The 24,604-nt window shown below is 34.1% G+C and overlaps 1 protein-coding gene and 1 long non-coding RNA gene across 2 annotated transcripts in view; one reads left to right on the top strand and one right to left on the bottom strand.

The window, feature by feature from the left end:
* Positions 1–3,598: 3,598 nt before the first annotated feature.
* On the bottom strand, positions 3,599–4,461 carry LOC110097365. The gene is made up of 2 exons (XR_002303194.2): positions 4,210–4,461; positions 3,599–3,854 (listed from the first exon to the last, which is right to left on the bottom strand). It is a non-coding gene; the product is annotated as an uncharacterized LOC110097365 (long non-coding RNA).
* Positions 4,462–16,290: 11,829 nt separating this feature from the next.
* The window catches only part of LOC110097367 (receptor-like serine/threonine-protein kinase ALE2), a 33,074-nt gene continuing 24,760 nt past the window's right edge, over positions 16,291–24,604 (top strand). Inside the window, exon 1 of the mRNA XM_020823708.2 lies at positions 16,291–16,737. Coding sequence (XP_020679367.1) covers positions 16,680–16,737 — 58 coding nt within the window. The 5' untranslated portion in view covers positions 16,291–16,679. The remainder of the gene's footprint in view (positions 16,738–24,604) is intronic.

Here is a 24,604-nt window from a genome sequence, read left to right as displayed (position 1 = left end):
GGAGGCCGCGGAGCGCTTTTCGTCCGACGCTGCTGTTGGGAAAAGTGAAGATCTCGTGGTAAGGACTCCGAACCCTATTTCTGTTTTCAAAGATATTGAGTTTTGACCGAGTTATGATTTGGTGTTTTCGTAGTCGACTTTTCGACGTGATTTGGATTTGACACATCTTTCACCGCACAACTTTTAGTATGTTATAGATATGATTATTGTACACGATTTGACTGTATTCTACGAAGATTTTACCGGTCGGAATTGATTCTACGCGATTTTAATCGAATAGAAAATTATCGGGACTTGATTTGATTTGATTTCTATAGAATAATAGTCTTATATTGATGTTATGGATCTTCGTCTGTAATTTGGAAAGATTTGGAAATTGTATCTTTTTGCAGGATTTTTGTGTAAATTCGACCGACTGCCGTTACGCTGCCCGATTTTCGTATGATTTCCGAATTTTCTGGAATTGATAGATTAGATTGATATGCTATTGGTTATTGATATGATTGTTATAGATTGTATTAATATTGATTATTGAATTGCTTATTGATTGATTATTGATACTGGGAAACACGTATAGCCTGGTTGAACATTGGTTGGAGATTGATATTGACCTGTACAGGATGGTGGGCCGACGGGCTTTCCTTTAAACCATTGATCATTGATATAACGATTGGGAGTCATAAGGAGTTTATAGAAATGCCGACGGGCGAAAAGAGTGACGACTCTTATTGATAGAACCAATGTACGGATCTACAACAGCAATATGGATTCTACAACAGCACTATTGATCATGACTAGTGTTTGTGCTTGTCGAGTAAGACCATTGTATGGAACTGCATGTTTACTGTATTGCTTTATGGATTCGTTGTTTTTATAGATTTCTGCTTTATTGACTTTGATCGGATTTACTAGTTCGTACGATTTCATTGATTTTACTGATTGATTGCTGTGCATCGACATTGAGCATTGATATAAATGGATGGATATAGATATTGCATTGATAGCATGGACATGAATAGTATAGAATCATTGATACTGTTGCCTATAGATTTATTGATTTTGTATATAGATTCATTGCTTTCCTCGTATTGATTTCATTGAATAGATATTTGATTAGACCGCATTGATTTGATTGATAGCGATTGATTTAACGGATTGATCTATTCGACGACTTGATTGATTTGACGGATTGACTGATTTTCTTTTGTGTACGGCTTTCTTCGAGATTGACATGGATTTATTGAGTTGATTTATTGATCGTCTGGCGCTGCATTGACTGGTTTTATTGACTATGGATTTCCGCATTTCATAGACTCATTGACCATTGACTGATATGATTTGATTGACTGACATGCATATTGATAGCATCGCCGTGCTTTGATTTCAGTTATAGGTATTAGGTGACCTGCTGGGCTTTGTAAAGCTCATTATATGTGGTTGATATTTTCAGGTCAGGGCAAGGGAGCAGAAGATAGGAATTGATCCAGATCTTCAGGTTTTTGTCTTTTGATTGATAGTGATTCTTTTGTACTCAGGATAGATTTCAGTACTGGTGATTGTAGTGTAATTCCTGAGTATTTGTACATGATTTTGAGATATGAATCGACTTGTATATTGATGTTTTAAATTTTATAGATGTCTGATAGACTGTTTAATTGAAGGTTTTAGATAACTCTGGTAAATTGTTTGAGTAATTGATTGACATTTTTTCCAAGTTAGAACTTGGGGCGTGACAGCAGCGGTTATAACAGATGTCAACCTACAAATTTGCAGCGGTCATAATCGCTACTAATAACTTCTAAATAAATTGATCCATAGAATTGTGGTGGTTTTTGACCGCCACAATTTAGATAGGTTGTGGCGGTTATAATTGGACGAATGAAGAGGCCATGAAGATCAAATAGCCTGAGATTGGGAATTAGGGATTCTGCTTAAGAGGCACGAGCAGGACTTTGTCGACGGTTAAAACCGGCGCAATTATTACCGGTTAACATAGGTGCAATAGAATGATTTTGGTGGCGGTTTCAAAACCATGCGAAAAATACTCTATTTTCGTAGTATAATTTTTCCAAAACTCAACTGTAATAATACTAATAATAAATATTAAATAATGTATAGTATATTTCTATTATAAATAATCGACTCATGTGAAAATTTGGATATAGCGAAATTCCACAACAAACGTAAAGTGATAGAGAAGATGTTAATTTGATTTTATAAATATGATGATCAGGGACGAAGTTATTATAAAGTGCATCATTTCTTAGAGCTCTTTTGATGAGGAGAGTAAGCAATCGACCATGAAAGAGAGAAGTACGAACAGTATCAATAGTTAGCTACATATCCATGTCAGAGAAGTTAGTTGAAATTTTCAAATAAAAATATCAATAGCGAACATCAAATAAGTTCTGAAAAGAGAGTGCTAACGAAGAGAATTGCTAGTGAGCATCAAGAGGCAAAGATGGGCACCATTTTTGGTGGAAGGAAGTGCTTGATACATCACAAGCAGAGGCAATGCTGAAGAAGGCGTAATGTGAGCACAATAAATGAAATATTTACTATAATTTTAGAGTTTGTAATTTACATTGTTAACACTTTTCGCAACAACAACAACATCAAATCTTTGTCCCACTACGTGTGGTCGGCTACATGAATCCTTTTTCTTTATTGTGTCATGTTAAAAGTCAATTTCTCGTTTAAATCTAATAAAGAAAGATTATTTCTAATATTTTCTAACCAAGTCTTTTTTGGTCTACCTCTACATTTCTTAACATAAGTCAAATCTAATACCTCTATTTTCTTAACCGGGTCATCGGAAGGGCCACTGTTTTATATGACCAAACCATCTAAGGCAGCTCTCTAATCTTATCTTCCACTGGAGCCACTCCAACATTTTCATGTATATGCTCATTTCGTATCCTATCACTAAGGGTAAAGCCACTCATCCACCTGAGCATCCTCATCTCTGCAACACTTAACTTAGTATTATGCTTCTCTTTTAATGGCCAACGTTCGACACCATAAAACATTGTAGGTCTCATCACATCGATCTTATAAAATTTTTCTTTAAGTTTGAGGGGAACTTTTCTATCTAAAAAAATGAAGGCTGGTTAAAAAAGGGGTGCAACATGAGGACTTCTCAATAGGTCACTCATCCTATTATTATATTAGCCGAAGCACGCTTAACTAAAGAGTTCTGATGGGATCCGGTGCACTGATGCTTGTATGGTCGCACCCATAAATATAAAAGTTGAGACCCGTTTAAATAATTTACAGTGTATTGCTTAATTTGCTTACAATTTAAGGTTTCATTTGGGATTTCATTCTTACTGTTTCTTAAAACATTTTTTAATTTTTGAATGAAAAAGCTGTTTTAAAAAACAGTAATAAACCTGGCCTAAACGATGCCCAAGTATGAGGGTTACATGCAAGCATTTAACTAACTATTCATGTTCCCAAGTTAGCCTCTAATAAATGTTGGATCCCTGCTGTTTTTCATTGATTCAGCTCGACCTTTCATCCCTTAGCTTTATCATTGATTTTTTATTAATAAAATAATATTATTTTACTCATATACTTCATATATTTCACAATTATGTTGCAAAAGTAATTATGGGCCAATCAATAGTTGGCTGGCTTTCATTACAATAAACAAACTTAACACAGACAATACATTCAACCTGCTAAGAGATTCAGTACACAAACTTCATCTCATCAATAAGTGACAGCAAAAGAGAAATATAATCAGCATAACGAAAAAGAAAAATAAAGAAAAACATAAGCATTTTTGCATCAGCCCATGCAATATATCTGGCTTTTTCTTATTTTTTTGCTGCTGGTTTGCTGACTTTAGCCTGCAAGATAGAGAAGCAAACACCTTAAGAAATCTTTCTCAGAAGCCAGAAGTTTCTCTCATTGAGCTTTAGATTTTTAGTTCTTTATTTTTATGTTGGAAGGAATATAGTAGTTTTATGACTGTTTCCTCATTTAGAGTTGTAATTGGACCGTTATATATATATATATATATATATATATATAGATTAAGGCTTTATTTGGGACGGCTACTAACTTAAAATTGATAAAAAAAATTCTACACGTCAAATTAAGCTCAAATCTTTAGTGATTTGAGGTTGATTTGACTGTCTTATATTGATTTTTTCTTTAGATTTTGTATATACGTACATAGCTTAGGAGGCTTCATGGGCATACCTGAACCTTCTTTGTTGGAGCACGAGGCTTCTGTTCAGTCTTCTTACGAGCTTGCTTTGGTGATGTAGCTTTGGGCTTAGATTCAGTTGTCTTGCTGCCCAGTCCAATTGGAACCTGGGAGCTTGCAGGCCTCTCTGCCTTTATGGATGCCATTGATGCTCTTGCTCTCAAAGAAAGTTCGAACACTTGATAGACTTGAGAGTAGCTTGGGAGAAACTTAGGTCCTCTTTGGAAGTATTTATAGCAACAAAATTTTCGTCATAGATGATCAGGGGAATCAGATGTTCATTTCATCATCATATTTGAGTATTTGATGTCGACTTTTTGAATTCTTATTCAATTCATTTATTCCTTCGTGAGCATTATATGATATTAAGGCTTCTTTGGGACAACTTTTTTTTGGTTCTTAAAGCAAATTTTTAGTTAAAAAAATTAATTTTATATTAAAAAGCTGTTTTAAGAAACAGAAAAAAAGCCGTCCCAAACGAAGCCTAAGTCTTCGTTTGGAACGATTTTTTTGTTTCTTCTAATTTTTGTACTAAAAAACTGCGTTAAGAAACAACAAAAAAGCAGTCCCAAATGAAGCCTAAGAGTCTGTTTGGAATGACTTTCATGTTGCTTTATTTTTCAGACATCAACCATTATTTTATTACTTTCTTATTATTTTTTCACTTATTCTCAAAAAATTTTCATAGTTGAAAGTTTTTTATACAACCAAAATAACTAAGTTATTTTCCAATAATAACTTCACAATCAACTTTATAAAAAACTGCAGCTTACCCAAACATATGTTAAATGTATTTTATTTGTTATTTTTTTAATAATTTTTATTCATGTAACCTTTCGGATTTTTATCTATCATTATTTTTTTTATTTATTGGGTTTCTTCTATATTTTTCATGTGTAATTTTTTTCTAGCATTCATCATAAATATCAGAATTATTCAATTATTTTATTTTTTCTTATGCATCTTCAATATATGCTACTTCTTCTATTCTTCACCCTAAATATGCTCAATTATTAGATGCCTAATTTGCTCATTAATAACTTTTCTACTGCACAAATGCTAAATTAATATTATATAAATAATATGATTAATCTTAATCATATTATTTTATTGTATAAATAATATTGTTATTTTTTTGTTTTAATTTAAAGGGGTTAAATTTTAATTCTATAAATAATATCCTCAACATTATATTATTATTATTTTACTTGATACATCACAAAAAATAGTCTCGATCAAGCACGAATCTCGAGGCAAAATCAAGTTGGAAAACTTTAAAAATTAGATCAGAGACCATCTGAATTCTGATTTCAGTAAACTTACAGTCAAACTGAGCGTCTCGGAAACGCAAACCCAACGACACCAAAATTGACTCAATCTGAGCACAAATGAGTCCAAATCAAAGACTCGAAGCATTTTTGGAAGGATCGAACCACAGTTTGGGTTACCAAACGATCTTCAATCATGACATGCTTATAGTAGAATCGAGCGGCTCGACGAGACGAATCCAACGAGCCCAAGATCATCAAATTCTGATATCATTAAAACAATCAAATATCCATTGAACGGTGCATGATCTTAAGAATCAAGATCCGCCTTCCATTCGAACCACTCCAAATTTACCCTTGATCTTCCACTTATTTTCAAGCCACGCCACTCAAGAATTCTATAAATAGAGCTCCATTTCCTCATGAGAAAAAAGGGAGAAGCCAAGAGAGAAGAAGGAAGAGAAGGAAGAAAGCTCCTGCCGCCTAGCTCCTCCTCGATCACCGCCGAAGTGCTGCCGCACCACCGCCGTAGTCTTGCCGCACCACCACCGGACCACCAAGGGACGCCGGAGTGCTGCCGCACCACCGCCGGACCACCTAGGGATGCCGGAGCGCTGCCGCACCACCGCCGGACCACCAAGGGATGCCGGAGCGCTGCCGCACCACCGCCGGACCACCAAGGGACGCCGGAGTGCTGTTGCACCACCGCCGTAGTCTTGCAGCACCACCTCCGGACCACCAAGGGACGCCGTAGTGTTGCATCACCATCGTCATAGTCTTGCCGCACCACCGCTGGAGTATTGCCGCAACACCGCCGTAGTTCTACCACACCACCGACGAACCACCAAGGGACGCCGAAGTGCATGCCATCCGAAGCTGAAGTATCGCCTGACACTAAAGTGCCACTACCGATCCACTGCCTGACACCGGAGTGCCGCCGGACCACCACCTGACAGTGGAGTGACGTTGGACTTTTGTAAAACTCTCAGTTGATATCTGTAATTTGGTCATCTTCAAGGACGAGTAAGACCATTGTATTTTCCTCAAATTTTAGTGGAATCATCTTCAACTGGGCTAGGCCCCATGGTTTTTTCCCTTTCCTGGTTTTCCACGTAAAAAATATTGTGTTCTTTGTGTGTGAGCTGGATATCCATGCAACGCTAAGACGTAGAATTATAACTCTATTGCCGCGTATATTCTAGCCTGCAACATTACTATATAACAAAATTAAAAAAATTATATTGACTTCATAATTATTAATATCATATTACATTAAAATTATATATCACATGCTTACTTTCTTATTATATAAATTGAGGCCACTTGATGTACTAATCCAGACCAAGGGAATCAGATTCAAAACAATTAAATAAAGGAGATTATTGTTGGAGCATGTAGACATGGTATCAAATGCGGTGGAATCCAAAACCCAAATGATTAGATGGAGAATTAGATGCCTGAAATTTTCATTTATGGAGAGAATATGATAGCATCCAAAACAAGTTGATTGACATCCAGGGCTACATTGAATCTAGCTACTTGGCATCCATGGAGCAAATTTGGCTGGGCTCAAAATATATATATTTTTTTAAGTATTTTAAATTGATATGATTTTGAGTCCACTTAACTTGGTGTTATAGCGAAGATCACATGTATAAATAAGAGAGAGAGGTGCAACAATTATAAGAAACATCAACATTTTTACTAAGAAAACCCATGAAAGAAAAAAAAAAATCATGATGCTTGTCTTAGTTAAAACGAGTCCACTAGTGTTTGTCATTTATTGCAGATTATGCCTTTCCTTGGGCTCAATGTAGCAAATATATATCGTATAAGGCAAATTACATGATTGAGGTTGAAATAATCTAATGACATGAGATAAGTTCTCAAGAGAATATTGGTATGTTCATTTGTTAGGTAAGACCATAGTCGAGGCGATTGAGGTGTCAGGGATCGTAGTAAGACAAAAATGATTAGATGGGTCGTAGTCCGACGATGAGGTCATAAGAACCGTAGTGAGGAGACTAAAGTTGTAGGGATCTTAGTTGGGCGACTGAGATTGAAGGGACCGTTATCGGGTGTCGGAGTTAGGAGGGACCATTGTTGGGAGAATTAAAGGAGGTAGGAGGGATCACAGTCCATCAATGTTGGTTGTAGGGATTGTAGTTGGTGGACAATGTTGATTCGAGTGACTATTGTCGAGCGATTGAGGTCAGAGGGACCGTAGTTGAGTATAAAGGTTGAAGGGACCATAGTTGGCAAGAACAGAGGTTCAAAAGATTATAGTTGTCAAGATACATAGATCGATAGGACCGTATATGAGACCCCCATATTTAGAGTTCTGTTTAAATTGGTCTAACTTGACTTTTGTAACCTATTAATTTTTTGTATTTGAACTCTTTTGCTCATGTATGAGAGTGTTCCATATGCATGTGAAGGTTTGCATGTGTTTTGTAGTGGATTTGAGAGATCTGTTTGCATGTGGGTGAAATATAAAAATTTTCCTAGAGCGCCCTAGCATTATATTCTTAACACTCCAGCATTGAAGTCTGGGGAAAATCTACATTTAATTCAGCAATTCGCTGCGTGGCATGGGAGACAACGCCGTAAATCCTGTTGGGTGCGTTGTACGCTAGGACAAATTTAATATTAAAAATATCCAAATTCACTATGCGTTTTTGTTTCATTCTTCGACAGTTCCTAGAGAGGCATTTTGGAGAGAGAGAGAGAGAGAGAGAGAGAGAGAGAGAGAGAGAGAGAGAGAGAGAAGTCCATTTTGAATCATTTTTAGTCGTCAACTTAGTTCTGAAAGTTGTCGTGATTGAGGTAGGTCATGTTTGACAATATAAGTTTTAATGATTTGATATTTTTGAGATTTTTTGATAGAATTTATAATTTAGTTTTATAAAAATGCAGTTTTATCATATTTTGATAACTTTTATTCATATAATTTTTGATATGTTATCCATAAGATTGTTTTGATGGTTTTGACTATTTATTTAAAATTTTTAGCTAGGTGATTTTTTAAAGTAGTAATTTTTATCAATTAAAAATTTGAGCAAGCAATAAAGGTCTAAAGGAATATAGTTGGACAACTATGGTTGAAGGTACTGTAGTTGATAAACGATCATAGGGGTGTAAATGAGTCAAGTTAAGCTCTAGTCATGCTTAACTTGAGTTCGGTTTGTTGGCCAAATCATATCGCGAGCTCGAATTTGAGCTTGAGCTTGACTTAAGCTCAAATAGGTTGTTTGGGCTCAGCTCATAGTGATAGATGCGAGCTTGTGAGCCAGCTCACTAGGCATAAGGCCTACATTATCTTGTACTTTAATTTCTGCTTTTGCATCTGCAGATTTTGAGTCTAAGCTTCCCATCTACCCTTCCGCATTCACGCTAGTGCTTCCACTTCCTCTCCTACGATTCTGCCTTTTGCGCCTTGGCGGTTTGACTTCTACACTAGAGCCAATTCATGAGCTCATGAGTCGAGTCTCATCAAGCTCAAACTTGTGCTCATTTAACAAATGAGTACGAGTTTAATCTCGAGATATCAACTCGATAAGCTCAGCTCACGAGCTTATTATCAAGTCAAGTTTGAACCAACTAGGCTCAATTATACCCTCTAGACAATAGAGGTTGAAAAAGATCATAGACAACGGGCATAGAGGTTAGAAGGGATCATTGTTGGGTGACAGAGGTTAGAAGGACCGTAATCGATAGATGACAAGGTTGAAAAGACTATAATCAATGAGCAACATATGTTGAAAGGAACGTAGTAGGATGATTGATGTTGAAGGAGCCATTATTTGTCGACAGAGGTTAGAGGAATCAAAGTCAACGGGAGACGGTGGTTGGAAGGACCATAGTTGGTTGTCGATAGAGTTAAGAAGGATCGTTGTTGGGTTGACTGAAGTCAAAGGACCATAATCGAGCGAAAGTGGTCGAAAAGACTATAGTCGGGTAATAGCGGTTGGAAGGACTGTAATCAAATAATAGTGGTTGAAAGGACCATATTTAGCGGGCAACTAAAGTAGGGTGGAGACTTGATGGTGGCAGCCAGACGGGGGTATGATGATAATAGTTGGGCAAAGGCCTAGTAGTTATGACAGGGTTGAGGTTTAGTGATGGCGATGACTGGATGGATGTCCGATGTTTTGTGGCGAGGGTTCATCGGTGGGGGTGCTCTAGAATTTATGCCTCAAAGATGTCTTGAATCTCTAGCCCAATGTCTAAGCCTCCAAAGGTCACCTTTATGTGAATATTGGAGGCCTATTTTATATATTTTGAGAATAACATGCTCCTTAAAATATAGAAGATCCAAGACAATTTCGTAGTGATACATCAAATGACCCATATTGATCTCCATGATCATCGAGTGTTTGTTATACATTTAGGTGCCATAATGATGTCAGAATTGAGTAATTTTAGTTGGATTCATCTCATCAATTCACTAGATTTGACTATAACCATGTTATATTTGAATATCATTTGGTCGCCCAATTAATATTCCGAATCTTCCAAATATGCTTCAAGCTAATGATTAGGGCCATTTGGGTTCGGATTTGGACCAAATTTGGTGCCGATGGATTCGTCTCATCGAGACGTTCAATTTAACCATAAGTTTGCTGAAATAAAAGTTTAGATGATCCCAATTTTAATTCTGGAAGTTCCTAAATCAAATATGCATCAAAACTTGTGCCCTATCAAAGCAATTTTTGGTGACGTATCAAGGTTACTACCAGGTTCTTTAGGAGTAATTATAAGCTATACATACACCGCCTTTTTAAAAGATTAGAGCAACCAAAATATAGAATAATAAAGTAAAGGATTATTTTTCTCACCCTAAAAACTATATAGAGTAAAGAGTATTCTTTTTTTATATTTGCTCAATCCCATTACTCCAATAGCATAAGTTTTTTGGAAGTCTCTTTAGCTACTATTTAAGGTAACTTTTTCCTTTTTTTGGGTAATTTTTTGTTTTTTGTTTTCTTAACAATGAATCAACAAGAATACCATTGACAATTTAAATTATAAAATGACCAAAAATTAGATAAAATATTACATTAAATGATAAATAGACAGCTTGAAGCTTGCTTAAAACTCAAGGCATGAATAGAGAAAAAGGGATTTGCTAATTATCAGATGCTCATAACTCCTAAGTGCTTTTGAGAAGGATAGAGAGGGAATAAAAGCCTCTTTTTTGAGATATTTTGAATTTTTGATCTCCCTAATCTCCCCAAGGGGGAGTGTTTTTATAAACTTCTAATGATTACCAAATTATTATTGCCAATACTAATCCACTGACTCACTCATTATATTTATTTCTAATAAATGGTCAAACATCTTAGGTGAAGTTTGAAATTAACACAAAATACATATAAAATTATAATTGAAATTGATGATTTCATTTCAAATAAAGCTAAATTCCAAATAACTAGAAGTTTTAATTATCTTTTATAGGATTATTATGTGCTGGAATATTGATGATAATAGAGAGAGTGTTTATCATCTTTGTAATATACAAACAAATATTGAACACACATAAATAAATAGATTATGAGTAACTCATAGGAGATAAATGATTTTTAACATTAAAACCCATAGTAGGAGGAAAAATCATAGGTTCTGACCCAATGAGTCCACTAAGATTAGTCTTAGATAATTATAATAACATTCTCTACCATTAGAGAAAGCATTGATAAAATATTGTGGGTATGAATTGCAATATTTAATTTCTATGGTCGAAGTAGGAGACGCATTGAGAAATTAAAAGTTCTCATCGTTGATGGTCTATTTAGGCTTCAGTTGGGATATATTTCTTATTGTTTCTTAAAATAGCTTTCTAGTATAAAAATTTTAATTTTTAAACTAGAAAGTTGTTTTAAGAAGCACTAAAAAAGCTGTCCCAAATGAAGCCTTGATCTTTTTCATTCTAGATCGGAAGTTTGAAGATATGTTATTTGTTTGTGCTTAATATTGAGATAAGCTTAATGAGCAATATTTTATAAAATAATGACTTTTTTATGACTTCGAGTTAAGGCTTCATTTGGGACAATTTTTTTTACTGTTTCTTGAAGCAGCTTTCTAGTATAAAATTTTTAATTTTGATACTAAAAAGCTGCTTCAAGAAACAATAAAAATGCCACCCCGAATGAAGCCTAAATCCACTTACAAACCACTTAATGTGGAACCTGAAGTTTTGTCATGAGCATATAAATATTAATATTTTTTATATTTTTTATGATTTCATATATTTCATGGTCTATTGAATTTGAGGTGAGGGCACCTTTATGATATTTTTTGTGATTTTGGTCTTTTTATAGTATTTTTTTGTTTGTAGGGGCACATACAAAGTATTTGTGAGGGCTTTTTTTTATATATTTTGGGAGTCAATAATAAAGATATTAATGATGATAACATTGCTTTTTGGGTAAATCTCAGCACAAAGTAAACAAAATCTTTTTAAATTAAAAAAAAATGTTTTAAAATAGTAATAAAACTGTCCCAAACCAAGGAGAAATCAGAAATTATTACGTGCGGATACCGAACAGTTCAGAGACGAATCAGGAGTCATCATGTCACCCGGATACACAGCAGGTACACAATAAAATGACATGACTAGTCCTAATTCATCTATAAACGATATCCATTGGCTAATAATTTTACCAAACCAAGCCACCAATCCAAAATGTCAAATACTACGGGAAAAGTTAACGGCTAAAAGCAAAAAATCACTCGCTCAAGAATCTGGTTAAGAATTCAGCCAACAAAATATTAATTAAAAAAATATGAATTTAATATCTGAAATATATTTTTTAATGAATATCATATTCATCGATCCTTATAATAAGGTAGTGTGCGGAGTTGGCTTCAGATACTGATGATTAATCGTGCCTTGGAAAATTTTTGTATGTGGACTCATATATTTATACATATAAGTAAAGTATTATATATTAGGCATTATTTAAAATTGAGCTAATTAAATTCGTGATTTATTTAAGAATTAAATTATTATTTAGCTTATGTGGTATCTCATTTAAATTTGTATGAAATTAATTATTTGTGTAGAGATAAAGAATTTATTTTATTTTAATGATAGACTGAAATAAAATAAATACAATTAAAATATAAAAGGGTCGTGGTCCACATTTTAAGTGGCTAAGTTCTAGTTTCCCTCATTTTCCATCTTGAGTGAAAAGAAGAGGTCTCTCGCTCTCTTGGAGAACGTCGTTTTAAACGTGAAAGATCGAAGACCTTGATTATGCATTTCAATAGATTCATGTACGCTTCAGGTAGTTCTTCTCGATGATTTGACATGTCTTTCGGAGACAATTAAATTTTTTTTCCATCTCATTTAAATCCTAACATGATGATGCCTTTGGTGGAGGTGATAATTGTCACTACCCAACCCGACCGGAACGAACCCCGTCGGGCCGCTACAAATGATGAAAATCCATGATCTAATTTTAGAATTTGCTTTAGACTTTCTTTCAAATATCAAACTTACAGAAAACACAGAGCTACTATAAACATCAAATATACATAACAGTTTATCTATATTTTCTTCATTCATCAAAATAATCATATACAATACAGTGCATGACTACAGACATAAAGAATAGAACAGAAAAATCATGATTGTACAAAAATCAAAAGTACAAAATACCTAATCACTGATCAGACACAGAACTACTAGTCCAATATCTCATGCCCTTTCCCAGAACCTTAAAACCACGCAGATAACAAGGATGAGCTAACAGCTCAACAAGACTACCCTTACCAATCAAAATCTCCAGAAACACACATCAGAAAACACCTCAGAAGCAGTTATTCAATTAACCGTACATAAATCGTATAGTCAACAGAATACAGATACTTGATCAAACCGAAATCAAACCATAAACGAAATTCATTTCATATAACAAAATATTCAAGTCAGATTTTACAGAACAGACAGAATCGTACAGAACAAACATAATCGTACAAATTAGATTTCAAATCAGATAAAATCACATTTCACATATCAGCTAACACATATCAGATTCCCGGACCCTGACAGAATCTCAACGGATTATGCCCCATTATGTCTCCCTTTGTGTTTATAGCACCAGAACATAACAGATATACAGAATTTTTAGAACAGAACTTATTTTGAGATTTTCCTGACCCAGAAAATGGAATCACAAAGGATTCCGGCCCCTTAGAACTCCCTTCTGATATCACAGCATATCAAAACATTCAAATCAGAAAATCAGATTACGTTAGAAAAATCGTCAGTGACATAATGGCAGTATACGGAATGTACACAGAATTCACATATTCAGAAATTTACCAAATTATCACATATAATACAAAACAGCATTATAAGACTTTTATTGTACTGAAACAACATTTTTCAACATCCTGGTAATTCATAATTCGATAAAAACGCGACAAAATTCAAAATACCCGGTAAACATTTCCAGAAATACTCAAAACGTGCACAAATATCATCTCAGAAACATACTAAAAGTTACGCGGTAAAAAATTCATCAGTGCGAAACGAAACCAAATATTCGCTAATGGAAATAAAATCCGAGACAGAAAAGTCGTCAAAATTCTCGTTTCTGAAATTGAGAAAGGCGGAATGTGCCTTACCTCGAGTCGGTCAACTTTTTCAACTACAGCGACGGACGAAGACCGAAGTCACCCAAAAATCACTTTTCTTCCTTTTTTCCTTCGACTTTCTCTCTCCTGACTTTTCTCTCTCTTCAAAAAGATCTCATTTCCATATATATCCATGCAGATCGTCCAGGACGATCCAAAATCGTCCTGGGACGATTTGCACACTGGACGAATTTCGTTCAGACGAAATAGTCATCGTTCTTGGACGAGCTGCTCTCTGGACAAATTTCGTACTGACGAACCCTACTTCGTCCTAGGACGAACTTCTCTGTCACCTGATTTTGAACCGATCGTCCCGGACGAACCTGGAAGGAAAAACTTCGTCCGAACGAACCTGCAAGAAAAAAAATGGCTTTCACAATAATGAAAACTCAAGGCATGAATAGAGAAAAAGGGATTTGCTAATTATCAGATGCTCATAACTCCTAAGTGCTTTTGAGAAGGATAGAGAGGGAATAAAAGCCTCTTTTTTGAGATATTTTGAATTTTTGATCTCCCTAATCTCTCAAAGGGGGGCTGTTTTTATAAACTTCTAATGATTACCAAATTATTATTGCCAATACTAATCCACTGACTCACTCATTATATTTATTTCTAATAAATGGTCAAACATCTTAGGCGAAGTTTGAAATTAACACAAAATACATATAAAATTATAATTGAAATTGATGATTTCATTTAAAATAAAGCTAAATTCCAAATAACTAGAAGTTTTAATTATCTTTTATAGGATTATTATGTGCTGAAATATTGATGATAATAGAAAGAGTGTTTATCATCTTTGTAATATACAAACAAATATTGAACACACATAAATAAATAGATTAAGAGTAACTCATAGGAGATAAATGATTTTTAACATTTAAAACTCAGAGTAGGAAGAAAAATCATAGGTTCTTACCTAATGAGTCCACTAAGATTAGTCTTAGATAATTATAATAACATTCTCTATCATTAGAGAAAGCATTTATAAAATATTGTGGGTATGAATTGCAATATTTATAATTTTCATGGTCGAAGTAGGAGAAGCATTGAGACATTAAAAGTTCTCATCATTGATGGTCTATTTAGGCTTCGGTTGAGATGACTTTCTTACTGCTTCTTAAAATAGCTTTATAGTAAAAAAAATTAATTTTTAAATTAGAAAGTATTATACATTAGACACTATCTAAAATTGAGCTAATTAAATTCGTGATTTATTTAAGAATTAAATTATTATTTAGCTTATGTGGTATCTCATTTAAATTTGTATGAAATTAATTATTTGTGTAGAGGTAAAGAATTTATTTTATTTTAATGATAGACTGAAATAAAATAAATACAATTAAAGTATAAAAGGTTCGTGGTTCCCATTTTAAGTGGCTAAGTTCTTGCTTACCTCATTTCCCATCTTGAGTGAAAAGAAAAGGCCTCTCGCTCTCTTGGAGAACGTCGCTTTAAACGTGAAAGATCAAAGACCTTGATTATGCACTTCAATAGATTCAGGTATGCTTCAAGTAGTTCTTCTCGATGATTTGACATGTCTTTCGGAGACAATTAAATTATTTTTCCGTCTCATTTAAATCCCAACATGATGATGCCATTGGTGGAGGTGATAATGATCGGCGATGGTGATTATAGCTTGATAATCATTGATGACGGTGTTAAATTGCCTACGATTGAATAATTGAGGTCTTTTTCATTATTAAGAGGTTAAAAATATCTCGAAATAAGATAAATTTTATTTTTAATATTTTTGAAAACACCTTAAATAATTTAAAAAATAGTTACAAGCACAAATTAAATATATTTTTAAAAAGTGAAATAAAATAAAATAAAAATAATGGGCCACATGACCTAAGTGTCAAAGAATATTTTAATATAAAGTTATTATAACAAGTTGTCAAATATGATAAATTATTATTTATTTTAAAAACATTAAATTATATCAATTTTAAAAAATTTTCGTTACTATTTATTTTGTTAAATTTTTTTTTTTCTACAAACATAATTAAAACATGCAACTTCGGCAAATTACGCCCATCACCATCAGGCGATCTATGTCTCTATGCCGTGCTTCCCTTATTTTTTCGAAAGATGAAAACAAATACTACCCCCTACGTTTGCAAAAATTAGCAGGAACGTAGACTAGAGAGAGAAATGGAGAATGAAAAGAGGAGAGAGGAAGAGAGAGAAACCTCATTAATGCACATCGACCTTTTGATCTCTCTCCTTACTCGCACTTCGCAGGCAGCCCTCACTCCGCAGTCGATATTTACCCCCGCTTTTGATTCTCCATTTACCCTCTGTTACTTTTTCTCGGATCACTGCTACTTCTTATGCCACGGCCAGAGCCCGGAGGAGAAAAGATGAAGATGAGAACAGTCTCCGCTCTCGTGAACCTGGAGATCTTGTCTTTGTCTAGGGCATAACGGTCTGAGCTCCTTCGGCGTCCGCGGCCCTAGCGTGGGCATAGTTGAGGGGCATGCAGGGCTACTGCTGGCCATTTGGCCTGTGTCCCGTCAGTGGCAGCTGTTGATTGTATTGAAAGGAAAATGAGCGTTATTCTGGTGCTTTCCCTCTGTCTGCTTCCATTTAGTCTTTGTTCCCCAGGTATCGCCTACGGGTTTCTTTAACTGGTTATTCTACAATTGCCGTCAAATTTGATTCCCGGTTTTCTTTCTTTAGTTAGATTATTGGAGTCCTCTTGTGCTGGTCGAAATTTAGGGGAAAATAATGTTACAATGCTTTGTCAAATCCATGGGATGCCTCTGCTGACAACTTATACATTGCTAGAGACGTGATATGATTAGGTGTTTTGCATAAGGAGTTCGTCAGCTTTGGCAAATTTGACGAGCTTTATCTAAAATGACTTGGAACTATTAGAATTGTCGGTGTTACTGGATTGTGATAAATGCTTTCCCTAATTCGTCATTTTCTTATTTATTTGGTGTTTTTCAAGAAGCTGTACTAAGTACTGTGCTTGATGAAAGAAATAAGCACAATGTGCGTTAGGGTTTACCTTAAGACAGAAGCAATTTGGATTAACGGTCAACCACTGTTCTTAATCTTGCAAGATCTTCCTTAAAAACCGTTGCTTGCACTGATGATCACAACTTAAGAAGATTGAAAACAGCCGCTAGTTTCAATGTAAGGTCCCAACAACACCACCAAGCATGGTGTCTAAGTTGTACTGTCCTCGGCTCTTCAAAGAGGCTGTTGGGGTTTTGACGACTAGGCCGCCCCCGCCCAAAAAATGTAATTGCCTGCTGAGAGGTGGATTGAATATAAGATAAAATAGATAGCATGAGTTTCAAGCAACCATTACATTCTATCTAATCTTAAGGGGTAAAGCTTATGAAAGCGCTCAGGCTAAATAACAAGTAGAGAGGGCTTCCATGAAATCCTTCCATGGATTCTAGCATTCAGTTAAGCCACATTGATGGCATTCCTTGTGATATTCCATCATTGTAGGCCACTAGTAGTGTCAGTTGTCGAAATTTCCATTTTAGGCGCTATGTATTATTTCTTTCCTTCAGTTGATCGGCTGGTATTGGAGATTTTTGTCAATCCGCACTTTTTGGCCTATCATGTCACACTTGTAGGTCTAAAACTTAACATCTCCTATTTGTTCAAAAACAAGCACAACAACTTCAATTAATTATACTTAAAAAATATATATTGTGTGACCTGAACTTGTAAAGCACAACAACTTCAAATTAATTATATTTAAAAATATATATTGTGTGACCTGAACTTGTAAATAGAACTTCCAAAATTAATAAACTTCTCGAACCAAGTTCAAGTTTATCAAACACAAAAATGGATGCTCGTTGTTCTATGGCTACACATAGATTTTGCCTAACCCTACTTGGGTTCCATTTTTGGCTCACCATGTGTCCACAATTATAAGCTCAATGAAGCAGATTAATCTATCCGTTTAGGAATCTCATATGATGATGATCTTGCAACATATGAACCTTTGCTTATGTATGATTAACCTAGGTGGAAAGCTAATTGTTTTGTAACTATAACACTTATATTGGTTTTCCAATAATTGTTATAGGAAAGTGTAAAAGCAATGAGCATCAAATTGTCACTTCAGTCATGATTGAAGGAGGATTATACAAATTGAAGCTAATTTTTCCACGAGGAACTTGTAATTGGCATATATAAATCGATCCTCTTATTTTTCATATTTTAAACTATATCATACTTTTATGTTAAGCATGGCGAAAAGTTTATTTTTATTTAAATTATCTTATCAAGTAAACAATCATATGAATATTCATGTAGTTGCATCGATACATATTACAAACTAAATTATGTTTACGCATAAGCGCTTTACACTGAGATTTATTAATTTAATCCTCAATGCCTAATAAATTTATCACAATTGGTTGATATCCATACATAAATGACTCTATAACTTTAGTGGCAAATATATAAGTAGTGGTTCTAATAAAATTTTCAAATTTTGCTACTTTCTCTAATAGCTTAGAAAATATAGTGATAGAGGTCATTCATAAATAATACGCCATCTTATCATTAAAATTGCCCATCAACAATTGAATGGCATGCTCCTTTTTTAGTTATGGGTCATATTTCATTCTCATGTTTCACCAGCACATGATATATTTGATTACTAACTCATCTCTTTTTCATTTCTCTAAAGCGATGTTAATAATAGTAGTCTTCTCTGTTGCACTGAAAATTTTATTCACAAACATAGTTTAAAGCTCGACGAATGTCTATTTGACATATCATTTAAAAATGGTTGATGTTAAACTACTAATGAAACGGTATAAATCCAATGTATCTACACCTCCAATGTGTCATAGGTCACTTTGAGTTGGGTCAGACGCTGTTTCAGATTACCTTTTTGATTAAATTTGTTATATTTCGGTACTGAATAAGTTGGATATGACACTTAGTTGTACTTGGTTGTGTACGAGCAACCTTTGCTCATGAATTTTTCTTCCTGTTCTAAAGCTATGGCGGCCTTGACTTTCTCATTAATGAGGGTTTAAGTTGAGTATCCTCCATTGGCTTAGATGTGCCAGGAATATTTTGAAAAGTGGGATGATGTGCTGTTGGATTAAATTTAGCTTTGCCTCCAAGAGCTCCTTGTATTCTAGAAACATGGATGCTAGGCTTACTGGTAGGTTGATTGAAGCACAATTTGATGCTTGATAGTTGAAAGGTGCAGGCATGGGGCTAGAAGATACATTCTTTTGCATTAGCTGCGCCGTCATCTCATTCACCATGACACTTAATTGAGAAATTCTTTATCCTTGGTTTTCAGTTGACACAGCATTCGCTTTTCTGTTTGATCTAATGCCATATCATCAATGTGTATTTGTTCTTATTCTTCTTCTTGCTCTTCTTTTTCACCTTGCACATCTCATGGAGTAGGATTTAATAATTCTTCTTCTTGCCTTTGTTGGTTTCTATAGGAAAATGAACAGGTAAAGCTTCTTGTTTTCGCCGATAGACAAATAGATTGGGCTGTTCACTAGTACTCCCCACATTGTATACTACCTCAAAATATAATCTTCTTCTTCTTTTTCATCATCATTTTCTTATTCTTCTTGTATTCGAATTTTCAAGCGGAGTCTCCATTGAATTTTCACTTTTGCATGTGGGATAAACATCTCTTTGATCGGGGACTGAAGTCAAAATCGACATGCTCCTGAGACGGTGGAATTGGCCCTTGATGGGATTACTTGGAGGATTCTCCATGTTGGTGATCATTGTAGGGTTCATCAATAGGAACATTCTTTTTAGGCACCCATTCTTGGCAGATTCTATTGATGACAGATTTGGGAATATCTTTTAGATCTTACACCTTTTTAATTTTTTCATAAAATTTTCTTCTTGAAGTGTAAGACTTTAGATCTGTTTTCCCTTGCACTTGGATTTTTCAGCAGTGGATTCTTGGATATGCAACCTAAATGTTATGCTCTGATGTTCACCTTGATGAACTTGCCTTTATATTTGTTCAGCTATCACAAAGGTTTGAAATTATGCAGCTAGGTATTGAGATATTTTCTTATTGTGAGGATAGATATAAGTGTAGAAGCATTTTGATGCGTAAGCCTCAGACTTAAACCATTAGATTAATAAAAATATGGAATAATATATAACACTCTAACATTAAAGTAAAAATGTTAAAGTAATGTAAAAAAAAAATCAAAGGCCATTATAAGTCATGCAAGGTAACAAAAATTGTTAAATAATTAGTCTTTGCTACTTCTAGATGATCTTATGAATTCGAAAGCCTACCTAACTTTTATCACTTAGATGATCTTCATCAGAATTATCATTGTTGTTAATTCCTTTCTCTCCCCTCTCATGTTAAGAATAGAAAATTAGTTTCCAATAACAAGAGGAGTGGCTTTGGAGGACAAGCAACCACAACAATGCAACAATGACAACAATGTAATAGGATTAGGCGGGCATGAGGGTCCAACGGTATGCGACCGCAAGTTTGAGGTTATAGAGTTATTCTTAAGCTTTTTTTGGCTTAAATATAAGCAATAGGTTTAATTATATTAAAAGGTTTATAAATTAAAATTAAAAATTACCTAAACCTTACTTTAGATGCTTATGCCTTTTCAAAAATGTTCTAAAATTACACCAAGGCTTGCTATGAGGCGTACCATTCCTCCCCTAAGGCGTAAGCCTCATCTGGCAAGCATGTGGCGTAAGCCTCATTGCCCTTTTTTAAAGTTGTATTGGCTGTCTTTAATTGCACAATTAGTAATCATAGCTATCACAATAGATGATATTTGGCTGGCAAGAGTCTTTTTAACATTTATAATAATTTGTTGTTGGTGCTTCTTCATTAAGCCCTTTTCTAACTTTAAGGATTTTATGCACTTTGTCACAGTCTCGAGTTCATTTTCTATGAAACTTTGTCCTAGTGTTATTCGGCCCAAAAAGATTGCTTGAAGTTGTTGGGGTAGCTATTTTTCTTTACCCATCTAATTTTCAAACTTATTTTGAGTAGGAATACGTGCTGTCAGTTTTGAGTCTTATGGTACTATTGGTTGCTTTGGCAATAGTTGTTGAGCTCGCAGCTCAATATTTTGTTTTCTTTCTTGTCTCATTGATAATTTTATAAGTAATATAACAAAGTTTTTTTTTATATATAGGTTTTAATATTAACATTAGCAAATTTTGTTATCTTGCCATCTACTAGTGGAATATAAGTCCATTGTGTGTTTTTCTCTCAGATTTCCTACAGTTTTTCTACTGTTTCCTGCGATTTGGGCTGATTTCCTGCAGAAAACAGCAGCTCTAGTGCTGTTTTCCCCACTCGAGTCGATAGGAAATACCTGGATCTAAGTATTTCCTATCAATCTCTCTAGCGTAGATGGCTCAGTAGACAAGGTGGTAATATTTACGGGCACTAGAGACTTTCTACCCATGAGTTAATCTTTCACATGCAGAGATTTTGTTTCGTAAAATTTCAATAGTGATTGTTTCAACATACATCCTTTAATCATTTAATGTGCATGTTGATGTGCACGATGTGCAAGTACTTAGCAGATTGAGGCCTCTTGACAAGAGATTGAACAAGTACAACAATTGCCATTATAGTAGCAATAAGAATCTATAGGCCACCAAATTTGATTGTAGCTCCAACATCTCCAATATTAATAATCATGTTCACTAGGCGAATATTAACTCGGCCAAATTTTAAAAAGCAACATCCGATTAACTAAAATTTGCAGTAGGAGCATGATTTCATGAAATTTTAAAAAAGAGCAAACGAGCTAAAAGCTTTGATGCATTCAAAGAATGCGCCGAACCATTGAGCGAATTCTTCTTAATGCGCGCAATGGTGTGGCTCATTCTTCGGAATCCAAAGAGCGAACTGGTTTGGCTTAAAGAATGTGCCAAAAATTATGGCGCATTCTATCCTAATTAGCTGGAGCGCACAATTTTCCTGAGAAATTTGTCGGACACGGGGACCAGATTTGAAAAATAAGGGTATATAGGTGGCTGAAGTGTGAAAATAATTGCGGTGGGGGCTTGATTTAGACGATATGAACAATAGTTTGGGCTTATAAAATAGCCCCTAACATTTAAGAACAGCTTCACCGAATTTTTTGAAGACAGAGATGGCCTCTCGGTTGTAGAAGGTTATTCAGGTTTTTTTTTTTAAAGCTTTAAATATTTTTATTTCATATGAAATATGTGTATGTTGATGCAAAATATTAGTTGAAAATTTTATTTTTGTGGAATTTATAGTGAATAATTTAATTTCATGCCTCTTAATGTAAATTGTTGTATATGATTATTTTTTGCTAGTTTATTTTTCTTTACAAGTAGATATTAATTGTATTGAAAATGTTAATAACGTTGAATGCAGTTATTATTGTTGGATGTTAAAAGTTGAAGTAAGCTTAAAATATTGTTTAGAAATGTAGATTTAGTTTGTTCATATGTGATATTAATATTTTCGCATATTGAAAATTTTGTATTTCTTTAACAGTTAGTTTGTCCTTATTTTCTCCTTATTATAAATTATGGAAGAAGCGTTGTTTGTAATCTAGATTTAGATTTGAACATTTTTTAATTTCATAGTATTTTTTGATAATTCAATATTAATTAGTCTTTAAATATTTAAATAATGATTATTTAAAATTTGTTTAATATTTGTTTAGTATTTTATGAAATAGTTATAATATTCTTGAGGCCCTATTCTTCAGAGGTAGATTTAATATTTATTAATTAATTAAATATAAAAATTTATTCATGTAATATTTTAGAAATTATATGCAGTGATATTAAAAAAATAACTAGTATAATATAATTTAAATTAGAAAAAATATTTATAAGATAAATTACTATTAATTATTTATTAAAAACAAAAAAATATGAATTATTAAAATATATTTAATATTCTATAATTATTGGTATTTCATAAAATTGTTTAGATAATTGTAACAATATCCACTGAAGCATATGTAACAATAATGTGCATGCAAATGTACTGCACATCCCGCAACGTTATGGTCATTTCACAAATCGTCAAATGAAAGGTGTTTGTCGATGGACTGTAAATGTCTGAGGTTATGCAATTCAAGGTTGGTCAAGAGGTATATATACAGGGACATTCTATTATCCATTCCCGAGCCATGCGTAGATGAGTTGCCCCAACTAAAGAGAATGCCTGTCCATTAAAATTTTAAATTATTAATGTTGTTATAGAAAAGTAAACTAGCAAAAATAATCATATACAATAATTTACATTAAGAGGCATGAATTTAAATTATTCACTTTAAATTTTATATAAATAAAAATTTCAACTAATATCTTACATCAACATACACATATTTCATATGAAATAAAAACATTTAAAGCTTTGAAAAAAAAAAAAAAACAGACTAACCTTCTTCAACCGAGATGCCACCTCTGTCTTAAAAAAATTCGGTGAAGCTGTTCTTGAATGTTAGGGGGTATTTATAAGCCCAAACTATTGCTCCTGTCGTCTAAATCAAGCCCCCAACGTAATTATTTTCGCACGCCAGCCACCTATGCACCCGCATTTTCCGGATCTGATCCTTGCGTCCGACAAATTTCTCTGGAAAACTGTGCGCGCCAGCTAATTAGGATAGAATGCGCCACACCATTGCGCTTGCGTGCATTAAGAAGAATTCGCCCAATGGTTCGGCGCATTCAAAGAATGCGCCAAAGCTTTTAGTTCATTTGCTCTTTTTTAAAATTTCATAACATCATTCTCCTACTGCGAGTTTCAGTTAATCGGCGGCTGCTTCTTAAAATTTGGCCTATTAACTCCATGTCCTTACAAGTTAACATTTTTTTTAAGGTTCATTAAGAAGCATCATTTGAAAAATTCTCATCACTTAAAGAGTTTTGCAAGTTTTAAGTTGGCAACAAGAGAAAATAAGAATATTAAGTTTTCAACAGTTTTTATTTTTGAACTGTTATTGTAACAATGGTGGAGAGAAAAACCTTCCCTTAGGAAGTTGCAAGAAATTCTTGGTCTCCAAAAATATGCTCCAACTCTAATGAGAACTCTAATGCATTAGAGTTTTGTTATGGGTTAGATTTTCTTACAAAATTAATTCGATCTTAGATAAGACAAAACCTAAAGATTTCATACTCATTTTGCGAGGATTTTAAGATATGGCACATGCCCCTGTGGTTAATCATCCCTCCTATTGATGAGATTTTTTTTTTCGAGATTAGTTGTTAGGTGCTAAGTATTTAGCGAATAGTAACACAACTTGATCAAGGATTGAGAAATCATATACCCTTTAGGTTAAAGCAGATGGTGGGCTGAATGATGATAATTTCGATCAAGATCCCTTGGTTTTATGATCTTAGGTTGTCATGGACTCTGGTTTGCTTATTTAATAGAGGTAGTCGAATGTTCATTTTTGACAATTATGGATTGTTATAAAACAACAACAACAACATCAAACCTTTATCCCACTATGTGGGG

This window comes from Dendrobium catenatum, unplaced genomic scaffold (assembly GCF_001605985.2).
Source record: "Dendrobium catenatum unplaced genomic scaffold, ASM160598v2 fragScaff_scaffold_1398, whole genome shotgun sequence".
In the NCBI taxonomy this organism is placed as follows: domain Eukaryota; kingdom Viridiplantae; phylum Streptophyta; class Magnoliopsida; order Asparagales; family Orchidaceae; genus Dendrobium; species Dendrobium catenatum.
This window is presented reverse-complemented; position numbering and strand designations above follow the sequence as displayed.